The 27,001-nt window shown below is 40.6% G+C and overlaps 1 protein-coding gene across 1 annotated transcript in view; it reads right to left on the reverse strand.

Annotated features, from left to right (window-relative positions):
• Nucleotides 1-27,001, reverse strand: part of LOC117471033 (calcium-binding protein 8) — a 127,890-nt gene that overhangs the window by 58,066 nt on the left and 42,823 nt on the right. Inside the window, exon 4 of the mRNA XM_034115814.1 lies at nt 16,594-16,706. Coding sequence (XP_033971705.1) covers nt 16,594-16,706 — 113 coding nt within the window. The remainder of the gene's footprint in view (nt 1-16,593; nt 16,707-27,001) is intronic.

Below are 27,001 nucleotides of genomic sequence, written 5' to 3' on the forward strand. Positions count from 1 at the left end.
TGTGCCCCTCACACTGTTAACATCTCGAAATTGCTTTAAAAGCGTCAGAGCAGTGGTCTGGTCTCTGAAATGCATTTTGCTGCGTTCACACCGGACGCGATGCGAATATTCGCTTTGCTCTAATCGCTGGAGTTTCACCGCGGCTGTCAGCTGTGTTTACTCCTGTCATTCAAACAGGACGCGCTGGAGAGGGGGCGGGGCTTATATCCATGTAAATACTGTGGTAGAAATCAACTACAACAAAATTAACATATTTGACCGTGATTTAATTGTAATACGCGTTTCAAAATGATGCCGAAGTAACTAAATACTGATACCAGTTAGTAAAAACCATTAATTAATGCTTTGACAAGTGTGCAGACAAGACGGCAGGCGAAAAACCTTTTAAAATGCGTGTTTTCTGAATGGAGATCGGATCGATCAGGCTAAACTAACCTGTAGCTGCTCCGTCCAAACTCACAACAACGTCCTAAAGACATAAATAAACCAGCGACTGTATTCACCATGACATAGACAGTCTGTGTTTTGGTTTTCTGATTCAATGTCAGTGGCTGAGATCCTCACTGATGATTGGCTACTGCGAGAACGCATCACACGAATTCGACGCTCGAGTTGAAAAAATGTATTAAAGTGACTCTCGTACACACACACACACACACACGCACACACAGACTTTTGCATTTCAAAGTATTGCTTGTTCATACAGTTGAATGTTTGAGCTTCACTGTGCACTGCTGAATGATGTATGTGCAGAGTTTGACCCTTGAAGGCTGTTTCTTCTGCTCTGAAATGGAATAATTTGTTACATATTAATAGAATTTTAGATGTTTTTATTTGATTTCGGATTTGTGAATGGGAGAAGTAGTAGATAGAAAACATACCAAACACTAATTATTCAAAGTAGAGTATTTCATTTTATATACGGTAATACTAAGGAGGCATAGGCCTATATGATGATAATGTTTGACATTATTGATATTAAAAAAGTGATTTGTTTTCCGTGTCATTCGTGTGTTTTTCAGAAAAGTGAAGTTATTTATTTGTAAACTCCAAATCCTAATTTCTCCCTCAATGGCCTTTGTGCCCTGGCATGTGGCCTTTGTGCCCTAAAATAAATTGTGACACCAAAGGCCAAATGGCCTTGCCCCTAAAATGACGAAATGCCAAGCCTGGTTGTGACAGTAACAAAACTGTCCCTAGAATTGTGTCAAGCACTTGAGGCAAAGTTGGTTGGAAAGTGGACACAAGGATTATGGGGAAACCATCTGAATGCCCATGGTATTATTCTAACATTGTGCAATCAACATTTACTTCCTAATGATAAGTCAAAGCAACACATAAATAAATCTGAGGACTGTGGAGATTCAGTAAACTACATTTGATACTAAAAATCAAAACAACCTTGCAATCTGCATCTGCTTTAAAATCGTGCAGCGAGACTTCATTATTACATATGTATGTGTACCATCCACAAAGTGATAACAACAATACGTTCAACCCTGCTCCCTCAAGAGTTGCCTCTTCTTCATGGACCATATCTAATAATCAAAGTTTTCAAACCATCAGTCAAGACACTGCTGAGAAGGCACCAACTACTTTAGAAGCCTCTGACACACACTCAGAAACACACGTCTCCACAGACCAACGCACATTTGAAAGCCAATTTCTATAACAGTGAAACCCAGACCTGCAGTGCTCGAACAGAGTACTGTTCATCCGTGTGATGTCAGAACTATGACTCCTCTGGTATCTGGAACTCTGCTTACATTTCTGAATGAAAGAATGTAACAATTCCTTTCATTCAACTAACTGTTTAATATTTCAGGATTGAAAACACTTCAAAATGCATGTATAAGTTATAAGCATTAATTTGAAAACGAGGTGAAGTGTAGTTTTGACATCATGGGATAACTAGCATGAGGAAAATATTATGATCAACATACAACATTAAAAACTGAACAACTAAACATTTGACAAGTTAAAAAAAGCAGAATGGATGATGCTGTTTATCTATTCTGGATTGTAGGGGTTGCAAGAGAGACTAATGAGTGCATCTACATACTTAAAGAGGACATATTCTGCTCCTTTTCAGGTTTAATATTTGTATGTAGTGTCTCTACTGGGACATGTCTCCATGCTTTAATGTTCAAAAGGTTTTTTATTTTTCTCATACTGCCTGTGCTGCAGCACCTCTTTTCACCCTCTGTCTGAAACCAGTTAGCTGGAGATGTCCCGCCCCTTAGCCTATTACCAATGTGTAGGAGCGCTAGCCAATAGAAGCGTGAGTGTTACACAGTAATGTCGATATGTTTAGGAAGTAAATAAAGGAGTCCAATGTGTGGGAGAAGAACTCCCTCTGGAAGGAACACAGGGATTTTAGCCTTTGCAGACCATTTACATGCACAAAAACCTATAGAACCTATAGGCCCCTTTAACCAGTCTTAAAGATAAACTGGGAGACTTACCAAAATACCCAGTTTGGGTTGAAAATGAAAGACTAACAACAGAATATCTTTGTAATATGTGAAAGAAGCAAATTCAAAATGTATATAGATATCTGCTGACAGTTAAAACAGTCAGTTAATCTATAAAAACTGTCAAAAAATCTCTAAAAGTGGTGGAATTAAATTTCCTTTGTTGAGCTTCATTGAACACCAATTTTACTTAATCACATTGAATATTCACATTGATAAAATACCAGAAAATGATGCTTCACACTTGCTTGCTCATCCTGATCTACATTACAAAAAAGACTACTCATTAATGATAGATTAATTATACAGTCAATTCTGATTTACTTCTCATACGTCCCGTTAAATTCCCACATTATGTATTGCAAAGTTTTTCCATCCCCCACCACCCTTCTGCTTGCATAACTTATGATACATTAAGAAAAAGGACCATCAACTTCTATGGGTTCACTTTCAGAAGAAAATAAACCTGTAAGTGGTGCAGAGCAGCGTTTCGCAGCATAATGCAGAGTATTGAACAAACATCTAGTATTGATTTGGGGACAAAGTGTTCCAGCCAACCTCCCCAGAAAACGTTTTTATTTTGGACACAATCCCAGCCGTAAATGATTGTTTCAATTAAGAAGAAAGTTGGAAAAAAACAACAGGAGAAAAACAATAATGTTGTGATATTGAATTATTTTCACTGAAAGACCTGAATGCTTTGAAATATTGTTTACCAATCATGAAGATAAATTACACTAGTACCAACATCCCATCAACCAGGTCAAATCTCGTGCTCGGCCTAATCTCAACAGAGAGAGAGAGAGAACACACTGTGCTGACAAGTTATGAATTTCAACAAGTAACAGTTTAAGAGTTTTCACAAGTTCTAAATTAGACCAGTGCTTATATGATGTGCATTTCATCCAGCATTAGATCTGCACTGTACTCACTGTACTGAGGTCACTTGGAATAATTCAGCATTTTAACGAGGAGTCACAATGCTGCTCAGGGATTAATTAGTACAACGCTACGCTGACCTGGAATCCAAAGCTCAGAGGAGCCTTGATCTTCATAATGTGTATTCCACTCACAGGTAGAAAGTCCTCGCATGTGACAAAGTGACGTCTGTGTCTGAAATTATTTTTGGAGAATTGACTGGAAACAAAATAAAGATTCTGGAACAGTGGAGCTGATTTATTTCAACACTGGACGTTTAGTTAAAAGGCCAAAGAAAACAGAAGATGAACAAAACAAGAAAATACAAGTGTGCAGTCACATTTTAAAGAGGCCCTACATTGCTTTTTGGAGTTTTCTCTTTGCTGTAGAGTGTTATAAACAGGGGTGCACACAACTTTCTCAGTGAGGTGCTCAGATGAGTACCTGGAGTCAGTGTTTGGTACTCCAACTTCTGGCTCCCCTCAAAGTTCCCATGAAGCCCTCTGGGGGGGGGGGGGGGGGGCGGGTGCGGTGGCAGTGGAGTACAGAGCTTCACGAATGACAACTGGGGGGGGGGGGGGGGTAGTGGAGTACAGAGCTTCGTGACCACAGAGCGTGTGAACGTTGTGATCAGCTGTTTTAGCGCAGGGCTGCTGTACAGACCGACGTTAACAGCAGCCCTGTCTGTGCACACGGGGACCGACTCTGTCGTCCGGTGAACTAACCGCCTTCTGGAAAAGCTTCACAAGTACGTCGGTACGCAAATGCGCTTTGTGACACAAGTGACGGTACGCATTTCAGATTGTTGCCGCGCATGCGTACCCAGGGTTGCCAACTTTGGGTATCTGGCTGGAGTGAGATTTTGATATCATGGGTTTAATTCGGTTTAATTACACATATGCGCACGAAATGACTGCTATCGTGTCAGCAGCGGGACCTTAGCATATATATAGGATATATATACAATATATACAAATACACAATAATGGACACAGATTATAAAGGGCACACAGTTTCATTCACTAATGAAAGTCAAACATGTTTGTTTCCACTGTTTTATTGTGTGCCTGTCGCGATAAGCAATTAATTGACTTATCGTACGATAAATAAAAATGAACTCGATAACTTTTCTGACCTGAGGATGTGACTAGCAGCTTGAAAGGATGTACTTGAATTATTATTATATATTATCATTATGTCAGTGGTCTAAAATGGTCATACAACGGTGCCGACAATATTATCGTTTATCGCAATAATTTCCGGGAAAATGTATCCAACAAAATTAATTATCGTGAGAGGCCTATACATGAAACACACACACACAAACAAATCTACAGACTTACTCCAAACTGCCAAATATATTAATTAACACACTCTCACTCTCATATACTCTTTGACTCTATTTTGGCCTAGTAGAACAATAAGCAGCAGACTTTTACTTTTTATAATTTCTACTGGATCTTAGATCTGCACATGCGCTCCAGAGTATTTTTAGGATTTGTTTAAATACTAACATAAAATACACATTCTGGTACTCTCTTGAGAAGAAAAATAAATAAATCTATTACTACACATTTAAAAAAATGAATGCCATATTAGTTTTTTGTTACTTTGTTCTGAAAGCTGAACCTGCTGCTCCTCACAGAGAGAAGAGGGAAGAGGCTGTGTGAATTACTTTACATTGTGGATAAGGGTGGATAGCCCCCATTGTTCTGTGTGTCAAAATGAAAGACAGCCCACACACCTATCAATCATCAAACCGTGGGGTCTTATTTCATTACGTGTTGATTTCTATCAACACGTAATGTTGTATCGATGTATATAGAGATGTTTGGGCAGCGTGAGAGCGTGAGATTGAGAGTGAAAGCGTGTGTCACATGCCAGATGCGTGAGAGTTGGCAACCCTGGCGTACCTGCGTACCAGTTATGTGCACCCCTGGTTATAAAGGTTTTTGTGCATGTAAATGGTCTGCAGAGGCTCAAATCCTAGCTGTGTTCCCTCCAGAGGGCAGGCCCGGACTGGCCATCGGGAGGACCGGGAGGTTTCCCGATGGCCGGCCTGTTAAGTGGCCTGCTGGCCTGAGGATTTTTTTTGTATGTATGTATGTATTGTGAACGCAACGCTGCGCAAATGTGGGTCTGACTCTGCCTCACAGAGGGTGACTGGCTGTCTACATGATGTGGCCTGCTGACATGGCCACTTTCATACAGATCATACACTAAAGCCCTCGATTGGTCTATGTGTGTCATTCAAGCTCGGGAGGGTGTGTGTATGTGTGGCGCGAGCGAGAGAGAGAGAGAGAGAGCGCACCGGTTACGTATATTGTTGTTGTTAGCATCTGGTGCTAGCTAGCTGCGCTAACGGATATAAGGAGCTGTTTCAACAACAAGGTGGAGGGAGAGTCCTCTGCTGTCAGACTGAGAGAGATAACTACAGCTCAGGTGAGGTAAAGGACTCTCTGAGTGTTTCGATAGTTAACTTATGGCGCATTTCCACCACACGGTCGGCCTCGGCCACTCTCGGTACTGCTTGGCCGCGTTGGGCCTTAACAGGGCCGGCTCACTTCATGCTGCGCTTCCATTACAGTTTAGGAACTGGGGTAGTTACTATAGTAACGCAGTGTAGGCGGAGCCGTGACGTCATCTTCAATGAGAACCCCAGAAAAACAACACAGCCGTTAGCTGTTAGCACTCAGAGCTCACAGCTCCTTATATATGTTCAGAAACTCGACAAAAGTTAAACAAGTACAAACCACAGACTGCCTGTGTCATGGTGAATACAGTCGCTGCTTTATTTATGTCTGTATAGGCCGTTGTTGTGAGTGTGGACGGTCGGAGCATATACTGCGTTAGCTTAGCCAATCTCCATCTAGAAAACACGCATTTTAAAAGGTTTTTCGCCTGCCGTCTGTCTGCAGACTTGACAAAGCATTAATTCATGGTTTTTACTAACCGGTATCAGTATGTTGTTACTTCGGCATCATTTTGAAACGTGTATTACAATTAAATCACGGTCAAATATGTCCATCTTGTTGTAGTTGTAGCCCCCTTGCCAGCGATCCTCTCTCTAGTTTAGCATACTCAGCCCGACTCAGCCCTGTTTGTTGGCCCCGATAGAACCACAATTTTGTCGGGCCAGAAAAGAGGTGAAAAAGTGGCCCCGGGCCGGGCCGGGCCGTGACTAGGCCTAGTGGAAGCGCAACCAAAAACGGGCATGGCACGACACGGTACGCTTAAACCGCGCTCCGCGCCATGGTGGAAATGCGCCATTAGTCTAAGTTATCTCAGTGGGTCTCAAACGGTTTGGTCACCATTTATGTAAAGACATATTTCCATTTGAAGGGGGAGTGATTAGTAAAATATGCATGAATAATAAAAAAATTAAAATGTTAACTAGGTGAAAAAAGGTAAGATACACTTTTAAAACTTGTTGAGAGCTAAAACTAGTCTTTGCTGCTGCCTCAGGAGCAGGGGGAGAGAGGTGAGGCTGGTTCAGGAGCCCAGACACACTCACAACTATAAATGAACCAAACACAAATAAATAAACAAGTTTCAATGTTTTTTTATATTGGATATGGTATGTTATTGGTTATGGCCATGTTCTTATGATTATGTGATTATTTAAATGTATACAGTTCTGTTTCATATGGGGTTCTCCATAGATCTAGTCTCTTTATTTCCCCCTCAAAGTGCACCAGATTGATGCATTTAACTCCAAAATAAAATAAAAAAATCTTAGCAGGGGAGCATGCCCCCGGACCCCCCTAGAGGATTTGAGGTCCACCTCCACTTAAAATATGTTCACATGAATAGGTTCCTAAATAGATTTGCAAATTTTTAAAATAGTAACCCCTGTCCATATGTTTATTCTGGGGTAGTAGATTTAAACTACTGTGCCTATATCACTATGGGCAGCAACGCTGTAAATATTGACAAATAAATCCAGCAAAATGGCACAAAAGAAAACTGGTAGTGGCCTGGCTGGGTGTATAATTCCCGGCCTGACTTATTGTCCCAGTCTGGCCCTGCCAGAGGGAGTTTCTCTCCCACACACTACATACTGATATACACCTGAACATCAGCAGGAGAGGACTCTTTAAAGTAGAGACACTACATACTGATATACACCTGAACATCAGCAGGAGAGGACTCTTTAAAGTAGAGACACTACATACTGATATACAGCTGAACATCAGCAGGAGAGGACTCTTTAAAGTAGAGACACTACATACTGATATACACCTGAACATCAGCAGGAGAGGACTCTTTAAAGTAGAGACACTACATACTGATATACACCTGAACATCAGCAGGAGAGGACTCTTTAAAGTAGAGACACTACATACTGATATACACCTGAACATCAGCAGGAGAGGACTCTTTAAAGTAGAGACACTACATACTGATATACACCTGAACATCAGCAGGAGAGGACTCTTTAAAGTAGAGACACTACATACTGATATACACCTGAACATCAGCAGGAGAGGACTCTTTAAAGTAGAGACACTACATACTGATATACACCTGAACATCAGCAGGAGAGGACTCTTTAAAGTAGAGACACTACATACTGAAATACACCTGAACATCAGCAGGAGAGGACTCTTTAAAGTAGAGACACTACATACTGATATACACCTGAACATCAGCAGGAGAGGACTCTTTAAAGTAGAGACACTACATACTGATATACACCTGAACATCAGCAGGAGAGGACTCTTTCAAGTAGAGACACTACATACTGATATACACCTGAACATCAGCAGGAGAGGACTCTTTAAAGTAGAGACACTACATACTGATATACACCTGAACATCAGCAGGAGAGGACTCTTTAAAGTAGAGACACTACATACTGATATACACCTGAACATCAGCAGGAGAGGACTCTTTAAAGTAGAGACACTACATACTGATATGAACCTGAAAATGAGCAGGAGAGGACTCTTTAAAGTAGAGACACTACATACTGATATACACCTGAACATCAGCAGGAGAGGACTCTTTCAAGTAGAGACACTACATACTGATATACACCTGAACATCAGCAGGAGAGGACTCTTTAAAGTAGAGACACTACATACTGATATACACCTGAACATCAGCAGGAGAGGACTCTTTAAAGTAGAGACACTACATACTGATATACACCTGAACATCAGCAGGAGAGGACTCTTTAAAGTAGAGACACTACATACTGATATACACCTGAACATCAGCAGGAGAGGACTCTTTAAAGTAGAGACACTACATACTGATATGAAGCTGAACATGAGCAGGAGAGGACTCTTTAAAGTAGAGACACTACATACTGATATGAAGCTGAACATGAGCATACTATGTCCTCTTTTAGTCACCATCCATTATACCAAGCTCCCCTATGGTCTGCATATTTAACTGACTCTTCGTCTGGATACTGAAGTCAAAACATGTATACACTCCAAAAAGGCACCAGCTAAAGATTAAGATTAAGATCAAGCTGTTACTATTTGCCTAGTTTGACTTAATTGATTCCTAAAATGATAGGGCATTCTGATATCATAATATTTCCAATGTTGAATCATGTTAAATAACTTGTATTTTTACAGATAAGAATTAGCTTGATTACCTAACAATGCCAATCCAGCGTAAATGTCATCCTAAAAAGCAAAGAGGTGACAGAAGTGACCTCATGTAATCATAGGAAATAAGGCGAAATCTCGTTCTTAGTAATTAAATGCAACACAAAGTCATTTGTATTTATGAAGATCCTAATCATGCGGCTGATGATTAACAAAACAGAGGAGAATAACATGTTTGCAGTTGTTCAATTACAAGCATATAATTACCCAGATGGAATAATTAGATACATTAACAGAGTGTTCAGATAGAGCAGATAGCAGTGAGTAGGACGGTGAGCGGCTGAATCATGATCCATCACTCCAGCTGGAGGGGATGTGACACTGCCTGACATTAGTGGAATGAGAGAAATCTCTCAGCTACGACAGGAAGTGAACTGCTCTCACGGTTCAAAGAGACCAAACCGGAACATAACATGAGGTTCATCGAGGTGAAGACAACTCCTGTCGAGTGGATCCTGCTCCGCTCTGACGGAGACAAACTCTGACAGCAGCGGCTGGGGGGAATAAATACTTAATCGCAAAATCTGACGAAAAATCCAGATGAAGGAAAATGCAATCTGTGGAACACTTTGAAAACTGCAGATTTGAATAAGGGTTACACAGAACCCCTCCAGCTAAATGCTCTCAGCGTTGCGTGGTCGGTGTATGCTTGTCATGATTCATGTTTTATTGAAAAGGCTGGGTATTCAAACGGACTCAGATTTTGCTGTAAAGAAGGCAGATCAGTCATAAAGCTACAACAACATGAAGTTTTGTGTTTCATAAGACACTTTAAGCATTTGGTTAATCATTTTTTAGTGTGTAGCTCCCTTTGATAAATGTTAAAGTTATTACAGCTCTGAAACTGAAGAAAAACAACAATTACTGCTCACTGTGAGTCTTCTAATAACTACACAGCACTTTAGCTGAGTCATTCTCCGATGACTTCACTGGGTGTTATTCTTCAAAGGCACAGCAATATGAGGTGTGGTGGATGAATGAAGTGCAGCTCAATACAGATTCAAGAGGATGTTAAGCTGATATGGGCTGGTCCTCTATCAAAAACATGCAAACCATTTCAGAATGACAGTAGAGTTCATAATTGTTGATCAGGCAGTTCCACTCTCTTCCTAGCTGTGAACACAACCTCTGGAATAAATCTCAAGTAAATTCACAAGTTATTGAATTAGGTAAATGTAATTTACAATGCAATGTGTGCCTCCTGTTTATTTCTAATTAAAAAACGGTGGCTTCTGCAGCTCTTTAAGTTCAAACCTGATGGGGCAGATTTAAACGTTATGCTTAAGGAATGCATCGAGAAATATGTAATCAAATACCTGCAAGCCATGCGCAAATGTTTTTCATCACTGTGTGAATGAGAGAAATTCTCCATCATTTACACCTCGAAAAATGAAATATACGTATTGAAAAGCTCTTCAAGGAAGTTTAAATACACTTGGGGGCCTTGCTTTCCTAGTACTAGACTCCTGGTACTAGACTCCTGGTACTAGACTCCTTGTACTAGACTCCTGGTACTAGACTCCTATAGACTCCTGGTACTAGACTCCTGGAACTAGACTCCTGGTACTAGACTCCTATAGACTCCTGGTACTAGACTCCTATAGACTCCTGGTACTAGACTCCTATAGACTCCTGGTACTAGACTCCTGGTACTAGACTCCTATAGACTCCTAGTACTAGACTCCTGGTACTAGACTCCTGGTACTAGACTCCTGGTACTAGACTCCTATAGACTCCTGGTACTAGACTCCTATAGACTCCTGGTACTAGACTCCTATAGACTCCTGGTACTAGACTCCTGGTACTAGACTCCTATAGACTCCTGGTACTAGACTCCTGGTACTAGACTCCTATAGACTCCTGGTACTAGACTCCTGGTACTAGACTCCTATAGACTCCTGGTACTAGACTCCTATAGACTCCTGGTACTAGACTCCTGGTACTAGACTCCTATAGACTCCTGGTACTAGACTCCTGGTACTAGACTCCTATAGACTCCTGGTACTAGACTCCTGGTACTAGACTCCTGGTACTAGACTCCTGGTACTAGGATGGGTTAAATGCAGAGAACACATGTCACTGTGTGTGCTGTGTGCTCTGCATGTGTGACCATTAAAGAGGGCTTCATCCCTCCCAATTATTCTATTCTATAGAATGACCTTCCCAGAAATCCCTTATTTATTTATGTTGCCATTTTAAATGTATTTGAATCTGTAATGCTCAGAGATGTACAGGACTATTGATTATGAACATGTGACGCTATTTTCAAAGGAACGAGTTCGTAAACAGTGCTCTTCAGATGACTTAATCCAAAACTCTGAATGTAACCTGGCTGCAGCATAAGCTAAATCGAGCCACCATGGTATTACAGCTCTGGCTGTTAGCATACCTTGCTAACCCACTAATCTGGCATCGTAGTACACACCTCTGGTTGTTTTGGAAACCATTGGCTATTCAAACATCCAGCACAAACAGTACAGAACATTGGCATTGATTTAAAATGTTCCTTTCTCTGCCTGATGATTTGGTGAAGGACAATATATAGGAAGGACATTTCCTTTACCGACAGTCAAGAACATCATCACACACTTCCCTCTCTCGTAAACATGCTGTTGATGTGTATGTGTATGCATTTGCAAAAAGCCTATTTTACATATGAATAATATGATTCACATTCAATTTTTGGTTGACAGATAGAAAAAGGCACATTATACAAGCATGTAACATTTGTTGATTGTGACAGGAAGTGTAGTTTCTGAATGTTAATGAGAGGGACATAATGAGCCAGCAGACTGAGCTTTCCTGCTTGATGTTTTATTCAGCTCAACTGTTGGGTGGGCTTTTCATCAGATAGTGTTATCTTTCTACACATGCAATGCTAACATCATTTATATGCTTCTATTGTCACAGAGTTACACTGCATGTAACATTCTGTCCTGTTGCCAGATGTATTATTTTAAAATGTTATCACAAAAAGTGAGTTGTTTTTTAGGGTACAGGATAATTGCATGGTATCCTCCTAACAGTGCGTAAAGCCAAAATGCTTGACTTATTAGGACTGGAAACACTTTAGCAGGACAGGAAATGAAGATGTGAGAAGAGGCTGAGCAGAGGTATATACTTAATATCAGCTAAATGTATGGTATCAACAGTATAAGTAATCTAAATACAGAAATGCACTTTTCACAATATTATGTTTTTATAATTAGCCTACAATTAGGCTCAATTATCAATAGCCAATACATGAGCATTTTAATGTTGTCAATTTGGTGCTAATTTTAGATTTGTTTTTGTACTGCATCATATCATATAAGCATTTCATGTGTTTTTATAGGTAAAATGTAACATTATCAGAATCAGAAATACTGTAATAATCCCAAGTGGAAATGTTTTTGTGACAGTTTTACCATTACAAGATGAATAAAATAAAATAGAAATAAAATAAAATATAATGCTTATATAATATAAGAAGTAATAATGTGCAGTAAAAGATAAGATAAGATATATTCAAATAAAACATAAAGTAAAACGTGTGCAGGCATTGCAGGCAGGAGGGACTTCCTGTTTGATGGCCACAGGTAGGAAGGACTTCCTGTTGCGCTCTGTGGTGCATCTTGGTAGAATGAGTCTTTCACTGAAGGTACACTTGTGTCATGGAGTGGGTGGGAGACATGTCTAAGATGATCCGTACCTCGGACAGACGTCAGAGAGTCCAGCTAATAGAGTTGTGGTGTAAAAAGTGTGATATTTCACTATTAAATATAGTGGAGTATAGAATAAAGTAGCATAAAATGGAAATACTGGAGTATTCATAACAAAGTCAAAATAGTATTGTTCTTTGGTAAAGGTTCTTTGTTACTTTCCACCACTGAGTCACACACAATCCATAAACAAACCAAACTAAGCACACAACTGTAATACATCAAGCAACTAATCATCTGTGCGGCATGTGGAGAAATAATCATAGGAATCATTTATTTGGTACATTTATTCTTCTAAAAACAAATCAGATGAGACAGTTGCAAATTATTCCAGCTACTAAGCAATGATTTATCAGACGGATAATGTGAGTAAGTAACAAACCACTTTGTTACTTTCTGCATGGGCCAAGGGCACTGCGGCAGCCAAATGGGGCTGGCAGCCCACCCTGCACTCACACCTCCTGGAGGTGTGAACCACCAGGCCCCCCCCCACAAGAAGAAGCTGGGGTCAAGTCGATGATAACACGGAGAGGAGGGCCTGCCAAGTGTTACTATCAGTCTCTTGGCGCATTTCCACTACACGGTCGGCCTCGGCCACACTCGGTACGGCTCGGTACGGCTTGGCCGCGTTGGGCCTTAACAGGGCCGACTCACTTCATGCTGCGCTTCCATTACAGTTTAGGAACTGGGGTAGTTACTATAGTAACGCAGTGTAGGCGGAGCCGTGACGTCATCTTCAATGAGAAATCCAGAAACACAACACAGCCGTTAGCTGTGAGCACTCAGAGCTCACAGCTCCTTATATATGTTCAGAAACTCGACAAAAGTTAAACAAGTACACACCACAGACTGCCTGTGTCATGGTGAATACAGTCGCTGCTGTATTTATGTCTGTATAGGCCGTTGTTGTGAGTGTGGACGGTCGGGGCATATACTGCGTTAGCTTAGCCAATCTCCATCTAGAAAAACACGAATTTTAAAAGGTTTTTCGCCTGCCGTCTGTCTGCAGACTTGACAAAGCATTAATTCATGGTTTTTACTAACCGGTATCAGTATGTTGTTACTTCGGCATCATTTTGAAACGTGTATTACAATTAAATCACGGTCAAATATGTCCATCTTGTTGTAGTTCTAGCCCTCTTGCCAGCGCTCCTCTCTCTAGTTTAGCATACTCAGCCCGACTCAGCCCTGTTTGTTGGCCCCGATAGAACCACAATTTTCTAGGGCCAGAAAAGAGGGGAAAAAGTGGCCCCGCGCCGTGCCGCGCCGGAACGAGGCCTAGTGGAAGCACAACCAAAAAAGGGGACGGCACGACACGGCACGCTTAAAGCGAGCTACGCGCTGCAATGGAAATGCGCCATTACACCTGCTCCATTTGTCTTTATTCATCTCTCTCAGTCTTTCTGTTGTCACACACATGTATCACTCTCTGTCTCACTTAAAGTCCGTTTACCCCCAGTACTGACATTGACCAATTCTCTACAGATTGTCGAAAGCCTTCTTTTCCAAAGGCAGTTCTGTCAGGGTCATATATTACCAGCATGTTGGAGAACATCAATCGCTCTATATTAGGCTTTTGACTAGCTCTGCCATTTAAAGATGTAAAGAAACAGTGGGAGAAATGGAAACTTATGTATTTCTTAGAGACAAGACTTTTAGATTACATTCATTCAGAAGAGTGAAGTACTTTTAGGCTTGAAATATAATGTCTTCTTCATTCTTTTTCAAAATAAAAACAAATAAGGAGGATATTTGCTCCTCAACAAAAACGCAAATGTTAATGAATTCATTACTTACTCAACATGTATTGAAATTAGATAACCATTATGTTGATTTCTGCAGATGGGTTTCTGATGTCAACTAAAATCATATATGATTGTGAGAAAAGGCTTCTGCAACCCGTTCTGTCATTAAAGGACACACTGGTAATCTCTCTGCGTGCAGATCCAGCTCTGTGTAGTCTGTGTAAGTGTTAATACTTCTACTAGCTATAAATACTTGTAAAGTCTATAATAAAAGGCTTTTCCAATTTCCCACTGTGTACGACTGTTATGACCTTGCTCAAAAGGCCACAGCAAAGAGGAGACACACCATATCAACGGTTAACAAAATATGTTTATTTAAGCAAGTAAATCAAATTAACCAAATTAATTCAGTGCAAAGTAAGTAAAGCATGAGGTGTGGACGTCAGTGGTATCAGTAGTGTAAATGCAGGGTGAGGGTTGCATGGACATGTATGTGTGAGGGTGTTGAGGTGCACAAAGTGAAGCAACTGAAATAACTGATAGCATACTCAACAGAGCCGGGTGCCTGCAGGAGAAAGCAGAGGGAAGACTGTGGGTGTTTCTCAATCGCGAGTAAAGCTGCTTCAGAGCCATTATTTCAAGCATACTACGTCATCGAGTGCCGCCGAAGTACTGTTCCAATCTCCAGCATACTTGGAAATCTACCGAGCCCGGCGTACTCCGTTTGGAGAAATATCGAGTCTGCACATGAGTAGACTCCGCGGTCTTAAAATCCCCACAATGCTTTGCGCACGGACCAATTTCCCCAAATCTGTGGCGGAAGATGTAAGAGGCGGGGCCTCTCATATGACGCACACCTGCACACTTGCTAGCGTGTTCCACACTTCGTTTTCCGAATGCCAGGAAGTATTCTTGACTCGCTTCTGAAGCAAGATGCTCGGCAGACATGTGCTACCAAGCAAGCGTACTCGCGATTGAGAAACACCCAGAGAGGAGCAGAGAGGCTTAGCTGCAGGGCACCAGACCCAGGTGCCCTGAGTTACTACAATCAAGGCGGCTGGATGCAGCACAGCCACACTCTCTCCAGATGAACCCACAGGGGCATCACAACGACCATGATTTCTTACCAAGCCTCCTTTCATCACATCTCAGTCCCTTCTACCTAAGATGCTATTAGTGGCGAGGAATAGGCACAAGGACAGAGGAATCAAGGTGGTGAGGCAACATGCATTTAACAAAATGGTCAGGAGCGCTCATTTTAAAGTAATGTAAATCAAATATGACGTGTGTCACAGCTACAAGAGCCGTCTCAATATTTTATAACCACATTTTTTATGATCACTTTCAAATGAACATAATGACTTAATATATCATTTTAATTTAATTTACATCCTGGCATAAGGTGTTTTTTTATTTCCAGCATTGTTTCCTGCTCTGTTGTATGTCACAGGTGCTGGAAGACTTGTGCAAAGGATCCACTAGTGCATCCTCACTAATAGCGTCTCCAGAAGCTTCCTCCCTTCTCTAGATTTATTTTAGGAATAAAGAAATCCTTCAAAATAGAGTGCTCAGATTGACTTTTGGATCACAGGTCAAGAGGGGACAATGGCAACATGATTTCCTTCCCTCTGCTGTGCATGCATTCCCAATTGTAATATCATTTCTGTAAACAAGCCTTTCTCCTGGTTGTAAGTAGACATTTCTCCTCAGATTACGATGTCACATTCAGGATCATCAAAATGTGTATAATAATGTAGTATACAATTTGAACATCTTAACATTTAACCAAATATGTATTCAATTTGAGTCCCAATGGTACTTTTTGATTTCTCTGGGATCATTCGGAAACAGTCATACATGAGCAAAGCTTGAATTGAACTTCTTAAGTGCAGCAGACCAACAACCATTACTCTGAACCACACACAAAATCAAAATAGTTGTTTGCCCTTGGTTTCGAGAAAAAAAACAAGAATGGTTGAGAAATGGCAGGACTATTCATCAGTGGTTCCTGCTCTCCTTTGAAGTAAATGTATTTTTAACTGAGACATACAGCACCCGTGTCTTGACATCCAGCTCAAACCACGATTCAGCAGAGAACAGAACAGATGTGTTTAAGAAGATAAAGTTTTACCTGCCAGAAGATGCTATCTATTGTGCTGCCCAGGAAGCCATCTCTCGTTTCAGACGACAGCAGTTTGGGTCCAAGGATCGTCATAAACTCCTCGAAATCCACCTGTCCATCACCTGACACACACATATGAAAACAGATTATTTACTGCTGATATTTGCATCGTCTCCAACATTTCTATGTAAATGAACCTTCTTACAGTTTCATTTCATTTAATCGTTTATTTTAATAGGGACAATGCCCATTAATTAACACTTAAAGGTGGGGTATGTCATTTTGGAGAAACCAGCTCGAGTGCGCTAGAATTTGAAAGTACACAACCGGAAAAAATCTGCCTCTTCCTTCAGACTTCCTTACAGAGCCCCTCCTCCAACACACACGAACGCGCACATGACCAATGAGGGCACGAGATAAGTTTGTGCACAGATGGAAGGCTGACAGGCAGGTAGGCCATCCAGTTATTTTAGCGGCGGCTAAAATGATTGGTCGTGCTTTTTACAGTATTATGGCTTCCACAGATGACATTTTTTTATGTATTTATTGTCAAAGCACTTAAGATATTCATTGCTATCAGGATGTTAAGAGCATTCCATGGAATATAGCAACAAGTGTTTCTGAAATAAATTACATACCCCACCTTTAAGACAATTAATGCTTCAAGTGTAAATATGCCGGATTTGAGCTTTGAGCTCATTTCCATCTGTAGTCCCTGACATACAACATATAAGAACATGACATTTATAAACATAGCAAAAAATAAATACATGATATGCAAAAAGAGCAAGAGCAGCACACAAGTATTTATGACATGGTAATACAATATAGCAGCTACCACATGTAGAGTGCAAGAGAAGATACAAGAGCTACCTAAAGTGCAAGAGGAGATGCCCCTGTGTTAAAGTGCATTTAGCGGTGATTGCACGTCTGTTTGTTTCTCAACCATTCTTTGAGTTGACCTTTGAAACTATTGAGAGTGGGACAATCCCGTATCTGAGTAGGGAGGCTATTCCACAATGAGCTGCCTTTAATGGAGAGGACATTTTGACCAAAAGTGGTCCGTCTACGATGGACTTCACAGTCTCCTCTGGTTTCTGACCTAGTGCAGCGTCCAGTGTCCAGTTGAGACCATCCTGCATATCACAAAGGTGATGACAAACAAAATGGCACTCATCCCAACTATAATCTGTTCTTCTGTGAACTGCAGAGGAATATCCAGCCTTCATAACTGAAGAGTAACTTTTTTTTGTTTACAGATTTGTCATCTAAGGCTCTGTGTTCACATAGGGTCTATTTTTGACAGAAAGGGACAGGCAGGGTGCTGGGCAGAGCCTCCTCCAAGGTTTTCATCACAAAAACACTTGCACCACTTGTTTCTATGACAACAATATCTTGATTACAACAATATCTTATCACACTGTTGTATGACTTATGAGTTTGGCCCCCTTGGATTTATTATATGTTTGTGCTACTATTTATACTATTTAACAGTTTGAAATTGTTGTTTTCATCATGAACACCAACTGGAGGATTCTTACTCTCTCACTTTGTCACTTTGTGAGCTTCACCGCTCAGTCTGACAGCTGAGTGAGGAGGACGATCCACATACAGAGATAAAGTCACAACATCACCGGCAGCCTCATTCAGGGTCCGCCCGACAGATCTGCACAAACAAATGAGCTTTTTGGTCTTTGCTGTGATAGTTTCTGCACAAAAAAGTCGGTGAGCTCTGAAAAAAACACGCTTTGTGTAACACTTTTACTCGAGGCGGCCACTTGCAACAGCATGCATTCTGTTCTCATTGGAATCCATTGAAAAAATACGCTGGTGCTCAAGAAAAGGTGCTTTGTGGATAGAGGACCTTAAAGTTTGGGGTCAATTTTCCCATGTTATACTGTGGGAAAGTTATGTTCAACATAAACACAACCTCACTGGTTTGAAACATGCTGCACCTTCAGGTCTTAAAAAGAGAAGCCCCAATAACAGAGTGACTTAAATTAGGATTCTCTCCACAGCAAGGGGGGAATCTACAGGTTGCAAAAAGATATCAAATTGTATAAAAGCCAGGGAGAAAATGACCTTACTTCTCACTTGATTTATTGCCTAATTAAACACTTTCGTATTGGGTTTATGGTCGCAATTGTTTTTATAATGATCCCATTTAGAGTCAAATATGCGATAAGGCAGTGTGTGCATGTATCATGTTTGTTTTGATTTCCTGTCTTTGTGTGTTTTCACGCCTGTTTTGACTGTCTGTCCTGACCTTATTAGTTCCACCTGTTCCTCATTAGCTCCTGTACGCCTGCACGTTATCCCCTCATTAGTTCTGCTTGTATTTAAGTCATGTTCTTTCTGTTTAGTCTTTGTTGGATTCTTGTTTGTTGTGATTGGTAAGTTGTGTTCTGTTTTGCCTTTTCTGGATCAAGACTTGAATAATAAGTGCTCCTTTGTCTTGCTTTGGGTCCACCCTGCTTCACTTACCTGACAGCCATGGTGTTTACAATGTGGGTGCTGTCTGTGTTTTGGCTATACAATTTAAAGCCTTTCACAATGTATTTTCAGTTCATGAAAAATAATTGTGACATTATGGTCACCTATCGATATCTTGTTCAGCATTCAAAAACCAAAATGGCGAGGACCAAACCGTCTAACTCAAGGATTCTGAGCCGTAGTCCACAAACACATAGGTGACATCACTGTGATTGAACTTGATACAGTATATGGTTTGGAGTGAGAGGCTAACTGGCTACACTGGGTGTTGAGGGAAAAGTAGACCGTGAACCTTCCCTGGAATAAACATAGCAAAACATAGCAAAGACATAATTGATGATACCTTAAGGGTTGCCAAAGTTTTCCTGCAGTTTACTTTTGTTATAACATGCTATGTTTGGGCTTAAAGGGAAGTAGGAATATTGTTTGTGTCTTTGTTGTTTAAATCCAAGCCCAGCAAGCTTCAAATCATACAGTGAAATTGACCACGAAGACAAAAATAAATAAATAATGAGCTCTGACTTCCTCTATCATTGTGGATATGAAAAAGATCAAAGTGCCAGCTCCTGTATCAGACACAACAGGAAGTTCCTGCTGAGCACATGGAATCCAACAGGACTGATCTGGAGCCTGCTCATAGTGGTTCAAACTACTGCCAACACAAAACATCAAAACTCTGCGGATAGCAACACATTCAAAATTACCTTTATTTTCTAATTTTTATCTTTGAGTGGAGAGTTGTTATAAGCCCGCTGAGGTTTATTTTGTATCTCCCCTGCAGAGTTTGTCTGTTTTTCTTAGAGTGTTTCGATTAGGTTTTTATAAAAAATAGGGTGGACCGACAGCTCACTTGCTTTTAGAATAAGTGAATTTGAAGCCATGACAAATACAACCTAAAGTAAGAGAATATCAGCAGCTGAACAGCAAAGATAACATACATTATTATTTACTATCTTTCATTCTTTTAAAACCCAGGTTCTTTGCTGTCTTTTCTTTTAGTTTTTCACCTTTCTTATTTTCCCACCTGGTCTCTCTGTATCTGTGTCAGGCACATTGTCAGATGTAATTTACCGATGCAGGAAAACTCATAATGTTTGCTGACCTACAGTAGCTCTGATCCTGCTCCAATTGTGCCAGCAACTCTTGGGCATACTGACACTGTGACGTTATATTACATTACATGTCACTTGTTAGACGCTTTTATCCAAAGCGACTTACATACTCAATACTGTGGGCAATCCCCACAGGAGCAATTTGGGGTGAAGTGTCTTGCCCAGGGACACAACGACATGCTGACTGCAGTGGGGTTTGAACCTGTGACCCCATGATCCGAACACCAACGCACAACCCACTGCACCACACGCCTCCCAAATGCCACACTGACTGCAATTGTAGCCATGAATATTCAGCAGGGCCAGATTCTGAGATCCTAGCATGTCAGGTGGAGGATGGATGGACGACAGTAGAGATAAGGGGTGATTGGGTTAACAGGTTCAAGGTTAGACAGGATGACTGAATGGAACGTGAAAGGAGTTTAAAGTCCTGTTTTGTATGGTTCTCACTGCTCTCCTCAACCCTGAGTCCAGCAACTCCTGACAAAAAGGCTGTGTACTCTCTGCCCAGGAACAAACAGCAGACTGATAAAGTTAGAATCCACTGTACAGTAGCTGATAAGGTCTAGCAACTGTAAGATCTATAGAGCTAAAGGATAAGATGTTTTACAAAAACATTTTTAGAATTTCAGGTGGCAAGAAAAACAGACTTGGTTCCATTGGTTGGACCATAGTTTTTCTTTTAGTTTGGCATTTTTGCCATTTCCGTTGTATTTTTACTTGGGAGCCAGAAGTGACACTGGTTGAGTACAATGGCCAGACAAAATGTCACAATTAACTTTCATGAATGGAAAACAGTGTGAAAGGGTTAAAGTTGTAAAACAGAAACGAAGACAACACCTTGGTAACGACCTGCCAATCACAAAGAAGCCGCGCCCAAAAGTATACCAAGGTGCTATACTTAAAGGTGCTCACATAAAAAAAACATCAAGACTTTAGTTTAGCTAAGTAGACGACACTTATATTTACATTACTATTTCACCTGGGGGAATAAGGTCCAATACAAGCCATCAGTAAGTTCATTGAACAAATCAATGGTCAGATATGACGGAACTTTTTTTAAATTAAAGATAAAACTGAGGTACAGTAATTGGTTTTAGGAGCCAAAGAAGAACTATTAAAAATCGGCGGTCAGATTCAATCGGCAATGTTAAAACCACACAATTAGACATCTACAAAGTCGGCTTTCATCTATCCATCCATCCGTCCATTTTCAACCTCTTCTCTGGAGTCAGGTGGCGGGGGGAGCAGTTCCAGCAGAGGATCCCAGACTTCCCTTTCCCTGGCCACATTAACCAGCTCTGACTGGGGGATTCAATTGTTTTTTGTAAAGGTCTTTGAGTTGCCTTGTGTGGAACATCAATCAATGTGTCCATTATAATTCATGTTGCAACAAGCATTTCTGTTTCAGCTTGAAATAGAAGGATAAATGATTACAAAAGGATGCAAAATCCTTCTCCGTTTAGATACAGACAAACAATTTGATTAAATACAAAAGGGAATAAAACTAACTGTTGGTCCCTGATGGTTATTTAATACAAGTCTATACAGATCCATATTGATAGTTTGGAGTCAAAGTCAAAGAGAGAACAATGGCATCAAGGTCATTGACACCAGAAGAAAAAGAAGAACATGCGTATACACTCTGGTGCAATGCTGTGATCTGGAACAAAGAAGAGTATTCACACCTCTCCATGAAGGGCATGGTCAGCTCAATAGCAATCACATGGATAGGCTGGACAGCAGAGACGAGTGGAGCAGATAATTGGTCGGTATCTTCTAGAGATCAGCTGGACTTGGCTGCTGGGCTCACAATCAATGGCTGTGACCGCGGATCCAATCCTCACAGCCACACACTTGGCCAAGATACAATCACTGCGGTCCATTCTCATGGACCCCCCCCCCCCCCTCGTGGACCCCCTCTCGTTCCATAAAGGCAACCTTTGATCAATGGCCGTGTGGTACTTCTGTCAACACTATAGGTCAACACGTATTCATATGAGAAAAGCCTTTTACAAAAAGCTCTGTATACCACAAAAGAGAAACAGGGCAATTCATATTTGGAAATGTAACTGCATATTGTGAAGACATCTTCTCACATCTTCTAATCAGTGTGTGATGAAGCTGGTTGTGGGTTGGATCCTGCAGATAACATGTCACACCAATGGTGTGTGAATGATAGTGAATGTTAGCTTCCTTGAGTAGGTGGCCTCTCATAGCACCTGCCCCTGTATGATGAGTGTGAATGACTTGTATTATGTTAAGAACTCTGAAGAGTCGTAAAGAATGGATAAAGCTCTAGTCATTTTTACAAAAAATGTTTTACCATTACAGTAACAATTTAACTTCTTGATAATCTGATTAATTATTCAATCTGTCATTAATGAATGTATCTTTGTATAACTTTCTATAAATGAGCCTTATGTAAGATCAGGGGTATTTATGTGTGTGTGTATATGAAGCACCACTTTTCTCACACACATGCACAAATGCCCCTCCTGTCCCTGGAAAATATTGACTAAGAAAAGTTTTTCTCCATAAAAGTTACACTAAAGGCCTGTTAAACCCCAAGCCTGTTTTTCAGGTCTCAGGCTCGAAAATGACATTCCCAGAACAAATGACTATACAGTATCTTCACTTCTAAAAGGGGTCAATTAATAATCTAGTTTCTCAAAGCAATGATAACCCTGTGAGTTGGATGTAGAAAAGTCAGAATCAATATAGATTTTTTTATTTTAAAGTAAATTCAGATTGAAAAAAAACATTACTTATAGTGAAAACCACCCTTGAATGATGGATAGACTAAAAGCTTTAGGAATCCAAACTATAACATATAATAAGTACCCTGTATCAAGATTGATACAAAACAAGTGACATTTTACCTTTTTAGATAGGTTTAGAAAAAAAAAAACACTTCTGGGGTCATTTGGGTGGATTTACCATATCTCTGGCCCCCCTCGGTCGATTTTGATGATTGACACCTCTTTTTATTTTTTTTATTTATTTATTTAATCGTTTATTTGAAGAGGGACAGTGCACATTGATGAACATTTAAAACAAATAATTCTTTAAAAAACGTAAACATGCCGGATTTTAGCTTTGAGCTAGTTTCCATCCGTAGTCCCTCACATACAACATTTAAGAACATGACATTTATAAACATAGCAAAAATAAATACATGATGTGCAGAAAGAGCATGAGCAGCATATACAAGCATTTACCACATGGCAGTACAATGTAGCAGCTACGACATATAAAGTGCAGGAGAAGATAAAAGAGCTACATAAAGTGCCAGAGGAGATACCCCTGTGTTAAAGTGCATTTAGCGGTGATTGCACGTTTGTTTGTTTCTCAACCATTCTTTTAGTTGACCTTTAAAACTGTTCAAAGTGGGACAATCCCGTATCTCAGTTGGGAGGCTGTTCCACAAAGAGCTGCCCTTAATTGATAGAACATTTTGTCCAAAAGTGGTCCGTCTACGGTGGACTTCACAGTCTCCTCTGGTTTCTGACCTAGTGCAGCGTCCAGTGTGTTTTCTGTGGATGAATTCCCCAGTCCATGGCAGTCCATGTTTACATTTATAAAAAAAACACATACTTTTAAAAGACTTAAATTGGTCAAAACTCAAGAAATTGTGTTTTTCAAGGATGATACAGTGGTGGTATGAATTAGGCTTTCTGTCAAATACCTTGATAGCTCTCCTGTACAGCTGTTCTATGGGTTTCAGGTTTGTGGCACAAGCAAACGACCAGTTTGTCAAACAGTATTTTGTATTTATTAACAACATTAATAGGTTGTTAAATGTTAAGAAGCCCTGAGACACAGTTTCATGGGGCTATGGGGCTTAACAGGCTAGTGTCATCTAAGTCTCATTCCTCAGTCCGTGCTGCTATAATGCATTCGGTTGGCGGTTTGGTTCTGGTGGTTGATTTACAAAACATGTTTTGCGGGTGAGTGCATGTGTTAAAGATCCCTGTCCCTGGCATCACTGTCCGACAGGTATTGAATGTAAATAAATCAAAATTGTGTACAATGCTTTTCGGAATTGACATGTTTATACATGTCAGGTCCGGTAGATAGCCTAACCATTGTGTTCCCCCCACACACACACACCTGGTGCCTTGTTTCAAAGGATTCTACAACCAACTCCATTAGCAGCACCATCACCTGATTTTAATGTACTTTCATTTATTTATTTATTTGAAATACTACTGAGTATCATACCCTGTCGTGTTATGTTAATGGTAAGTAATGTATTTTATTGCCAAACCCAAACAAAAGTGATGTATCTTTCTATAACTTTCTATTCACCTTATGCTTCGCCGCCTCTAGGGCGCTTCCACATTCCCTATTATGTGAGGGGACTTCCGGTTAAAGCATTTTACTGCTATTACTTTACATAGCTTCGCCAGCTATAAACCTTCCCTCGCCAAAGTTTCTAGGTTTTGAATGAACTGTTATTAGTTTTAACAGTTTTTCAGGCAAGTAACTATTGCGATTACCAATATGTAATAACTTTGAGATTGTACAGCGATGTTTGGAACTGTGATGAGCTGCTGGCTTTATGACTCTGTCAGGTCTCCTTAAAAAAAAGAAGAATGTTGTTATATTAGTCAAAGGTCCCCACTGCAAGTCTAACCGTAGGGTGTTAAAGATAATTCCAATGTAAATTATTAGAGCAGCTAGCTAGAGAGCTAACATTTGCTAGCTAGCTTGTTAGATCGGTAGCTAATGTAAGCTCGCTTGATTAACAGACAGATTCCGTCAGCCACCAACCCAACCAGGGCTGGACTGGCCATCTGGCATACCGGGCATTTTCCCGGTGGGCCGACGTGCCTTTTGGGCCGACACGTCATTTTTTTTTTTTCTGAAGTCACCGCCCATAAAACGGGTAGATTGGCCCTCTGTTTAAATGTTTTTAGTAATTGACACTGGGCCGGCCCAATCAAATCTTTAATCACCTCCCCCTTTGGGCCGCTCGGTGTGCATCATTAATCACGCCCCCAGGAGGTGAGCCGGCCGTTGAAGCAAAACTGCCTTTTTTTTCGAGGCAAGAAAAAAGCAGGCCCTTCGTGCTGATGCTGCCGCTTGTGTCAAAATAAGCGACATGTTTAGTACAGGTGCAGGTCCATCTTCAGCACCCGTGGCCGATATTGGTGGTGAGGAAGATGATGAGAGGGAGAGAGTGCAGCGCGAGTGGGGAGAGGGAGGAGAACTCGCGGTAAGCAGAAGCTAAGAAAATTAGGAAAAGATTATTATTAAGGTTATGATACTCTGTAGTTCTGGAACCCATTAATATCCCCTTGATGAAGCACTAATAAGACAAATATTATAAGAGAAACATTCGTTAGCCTACAAGCTAGTAAGCTGGCTTTTTTAGGTTTTCCCTGGCAAGTTAAAATATAGCTTAATGGGACTCTGATACGTTGTCTCATTGAAAGAATGTCATTATTTTGTTAACCACCATTCATGAACAATTACTGTCAGATGGCAGCTTGTTTTGTTTAGTTTATTTACTTATGTGGTTATAAGGGCAACAGTGTCTTTTGGGACTTGAAAAAAATGTTTATAGTCAGCTTTTTGTGGTAGTTTTGATTGACAATATATAGAATGAATAATATAGAAATAGATAAAAAAAATTGAGGCACACATGTAGCTTTGACCATTAACTGTGTGGTATTGTTATGTCAATGCCTATTTGTATGGACCTCTATCAGGGACCAAAGAGGTCACCTGCATCCTTTTTGACTTTCCCAAAGCCCCCCAACTACACTCACACATGCAAACAACACACACACACACACACACACACACACACACACACACACACACACACACACACACACACACACACACACACACACACACACACACACACACACACACACACACACACACACACACACACACACACACACACACACACACACACACACACACACACACACACACACATAGTGCCCCTCTCCACAACAAGCATTCATTTGAGTTATTTCAGTCTAGTATATAAGTTACTTTGTGTGTACAGTATATATATACAGTATATATATCTTGCTAGTTGTGTACTTTTGTAATTTATGTGGGATTTCTGTCAAATGTTGCTTCAACTCTCTTTGTAAATTTAAATCTGTCTCTTTCAAACCTATTCTCAGGAAAAAAAATAAAGACAATGGATAGTATTTTTGGTTAAGCCTGTGTTCCTTCAGTTCTGTGTGCTCTGTGAGGTTCTGAGAAACCAGCCGCCTAAGACTTGCACTATAGCCCCTTGCGTGCGTCAATCAATCACATTTGATTTATATAGCCCAATATCACAAATTACAATTTGTCTCAGAGGGCTTCACAGTGTGTACAGGTACGACATCCTCTGTCCTTAGACCCTTGCAGCGCTCAAGGAAAAACTCCCCAAAACAGACCCCACAATTAACAGTGGAAAGTAGGAAGAAACCTCTGTGAGAGCAACAGAAAAGGGATCCCTCTCCCAGGACGGACAGACGTGCAATAGGTGTCGTGTGTACAGATGAAAAAGGCAATACAATTACAGCGATTAAAAAAAGGATGGAAAAATTTTATGAAAGCGTCAATGTATATAAAAAGATGCCGTCGACTCATCCTGTAGACTCATCTGGTCCTATCTCTATTGTGTTGTCATAGAAAGGGGAGGCAGGGCACTATAGGGTCCCCCCCCCCCCTAAATTCACTAGAAGTCATCATTTAAGGGGTTATTTAAAAAAAAATTCTTCTGTGGGGGGCATACCCCACCAGACCTCCCTATTAGTGCTCGGTCACTGTTCGCTTTGTGAGAGGGTTTGAAG

This window comes from Trematomus bernacchii, unplaced genomic scaffold, assembly GCF_902827165.1.
Source record: "Trematomus bernacchii unplaced genomic scaffold, fTreBer1.1, whole genome shotgun sequence".
NCBI classification, from domain to species: Eukaryota; Metazoa; Chordata; class Actinopteri; order Perciformes; family Nototheniidae; genus Trematomus; species Trematomus bernacchii.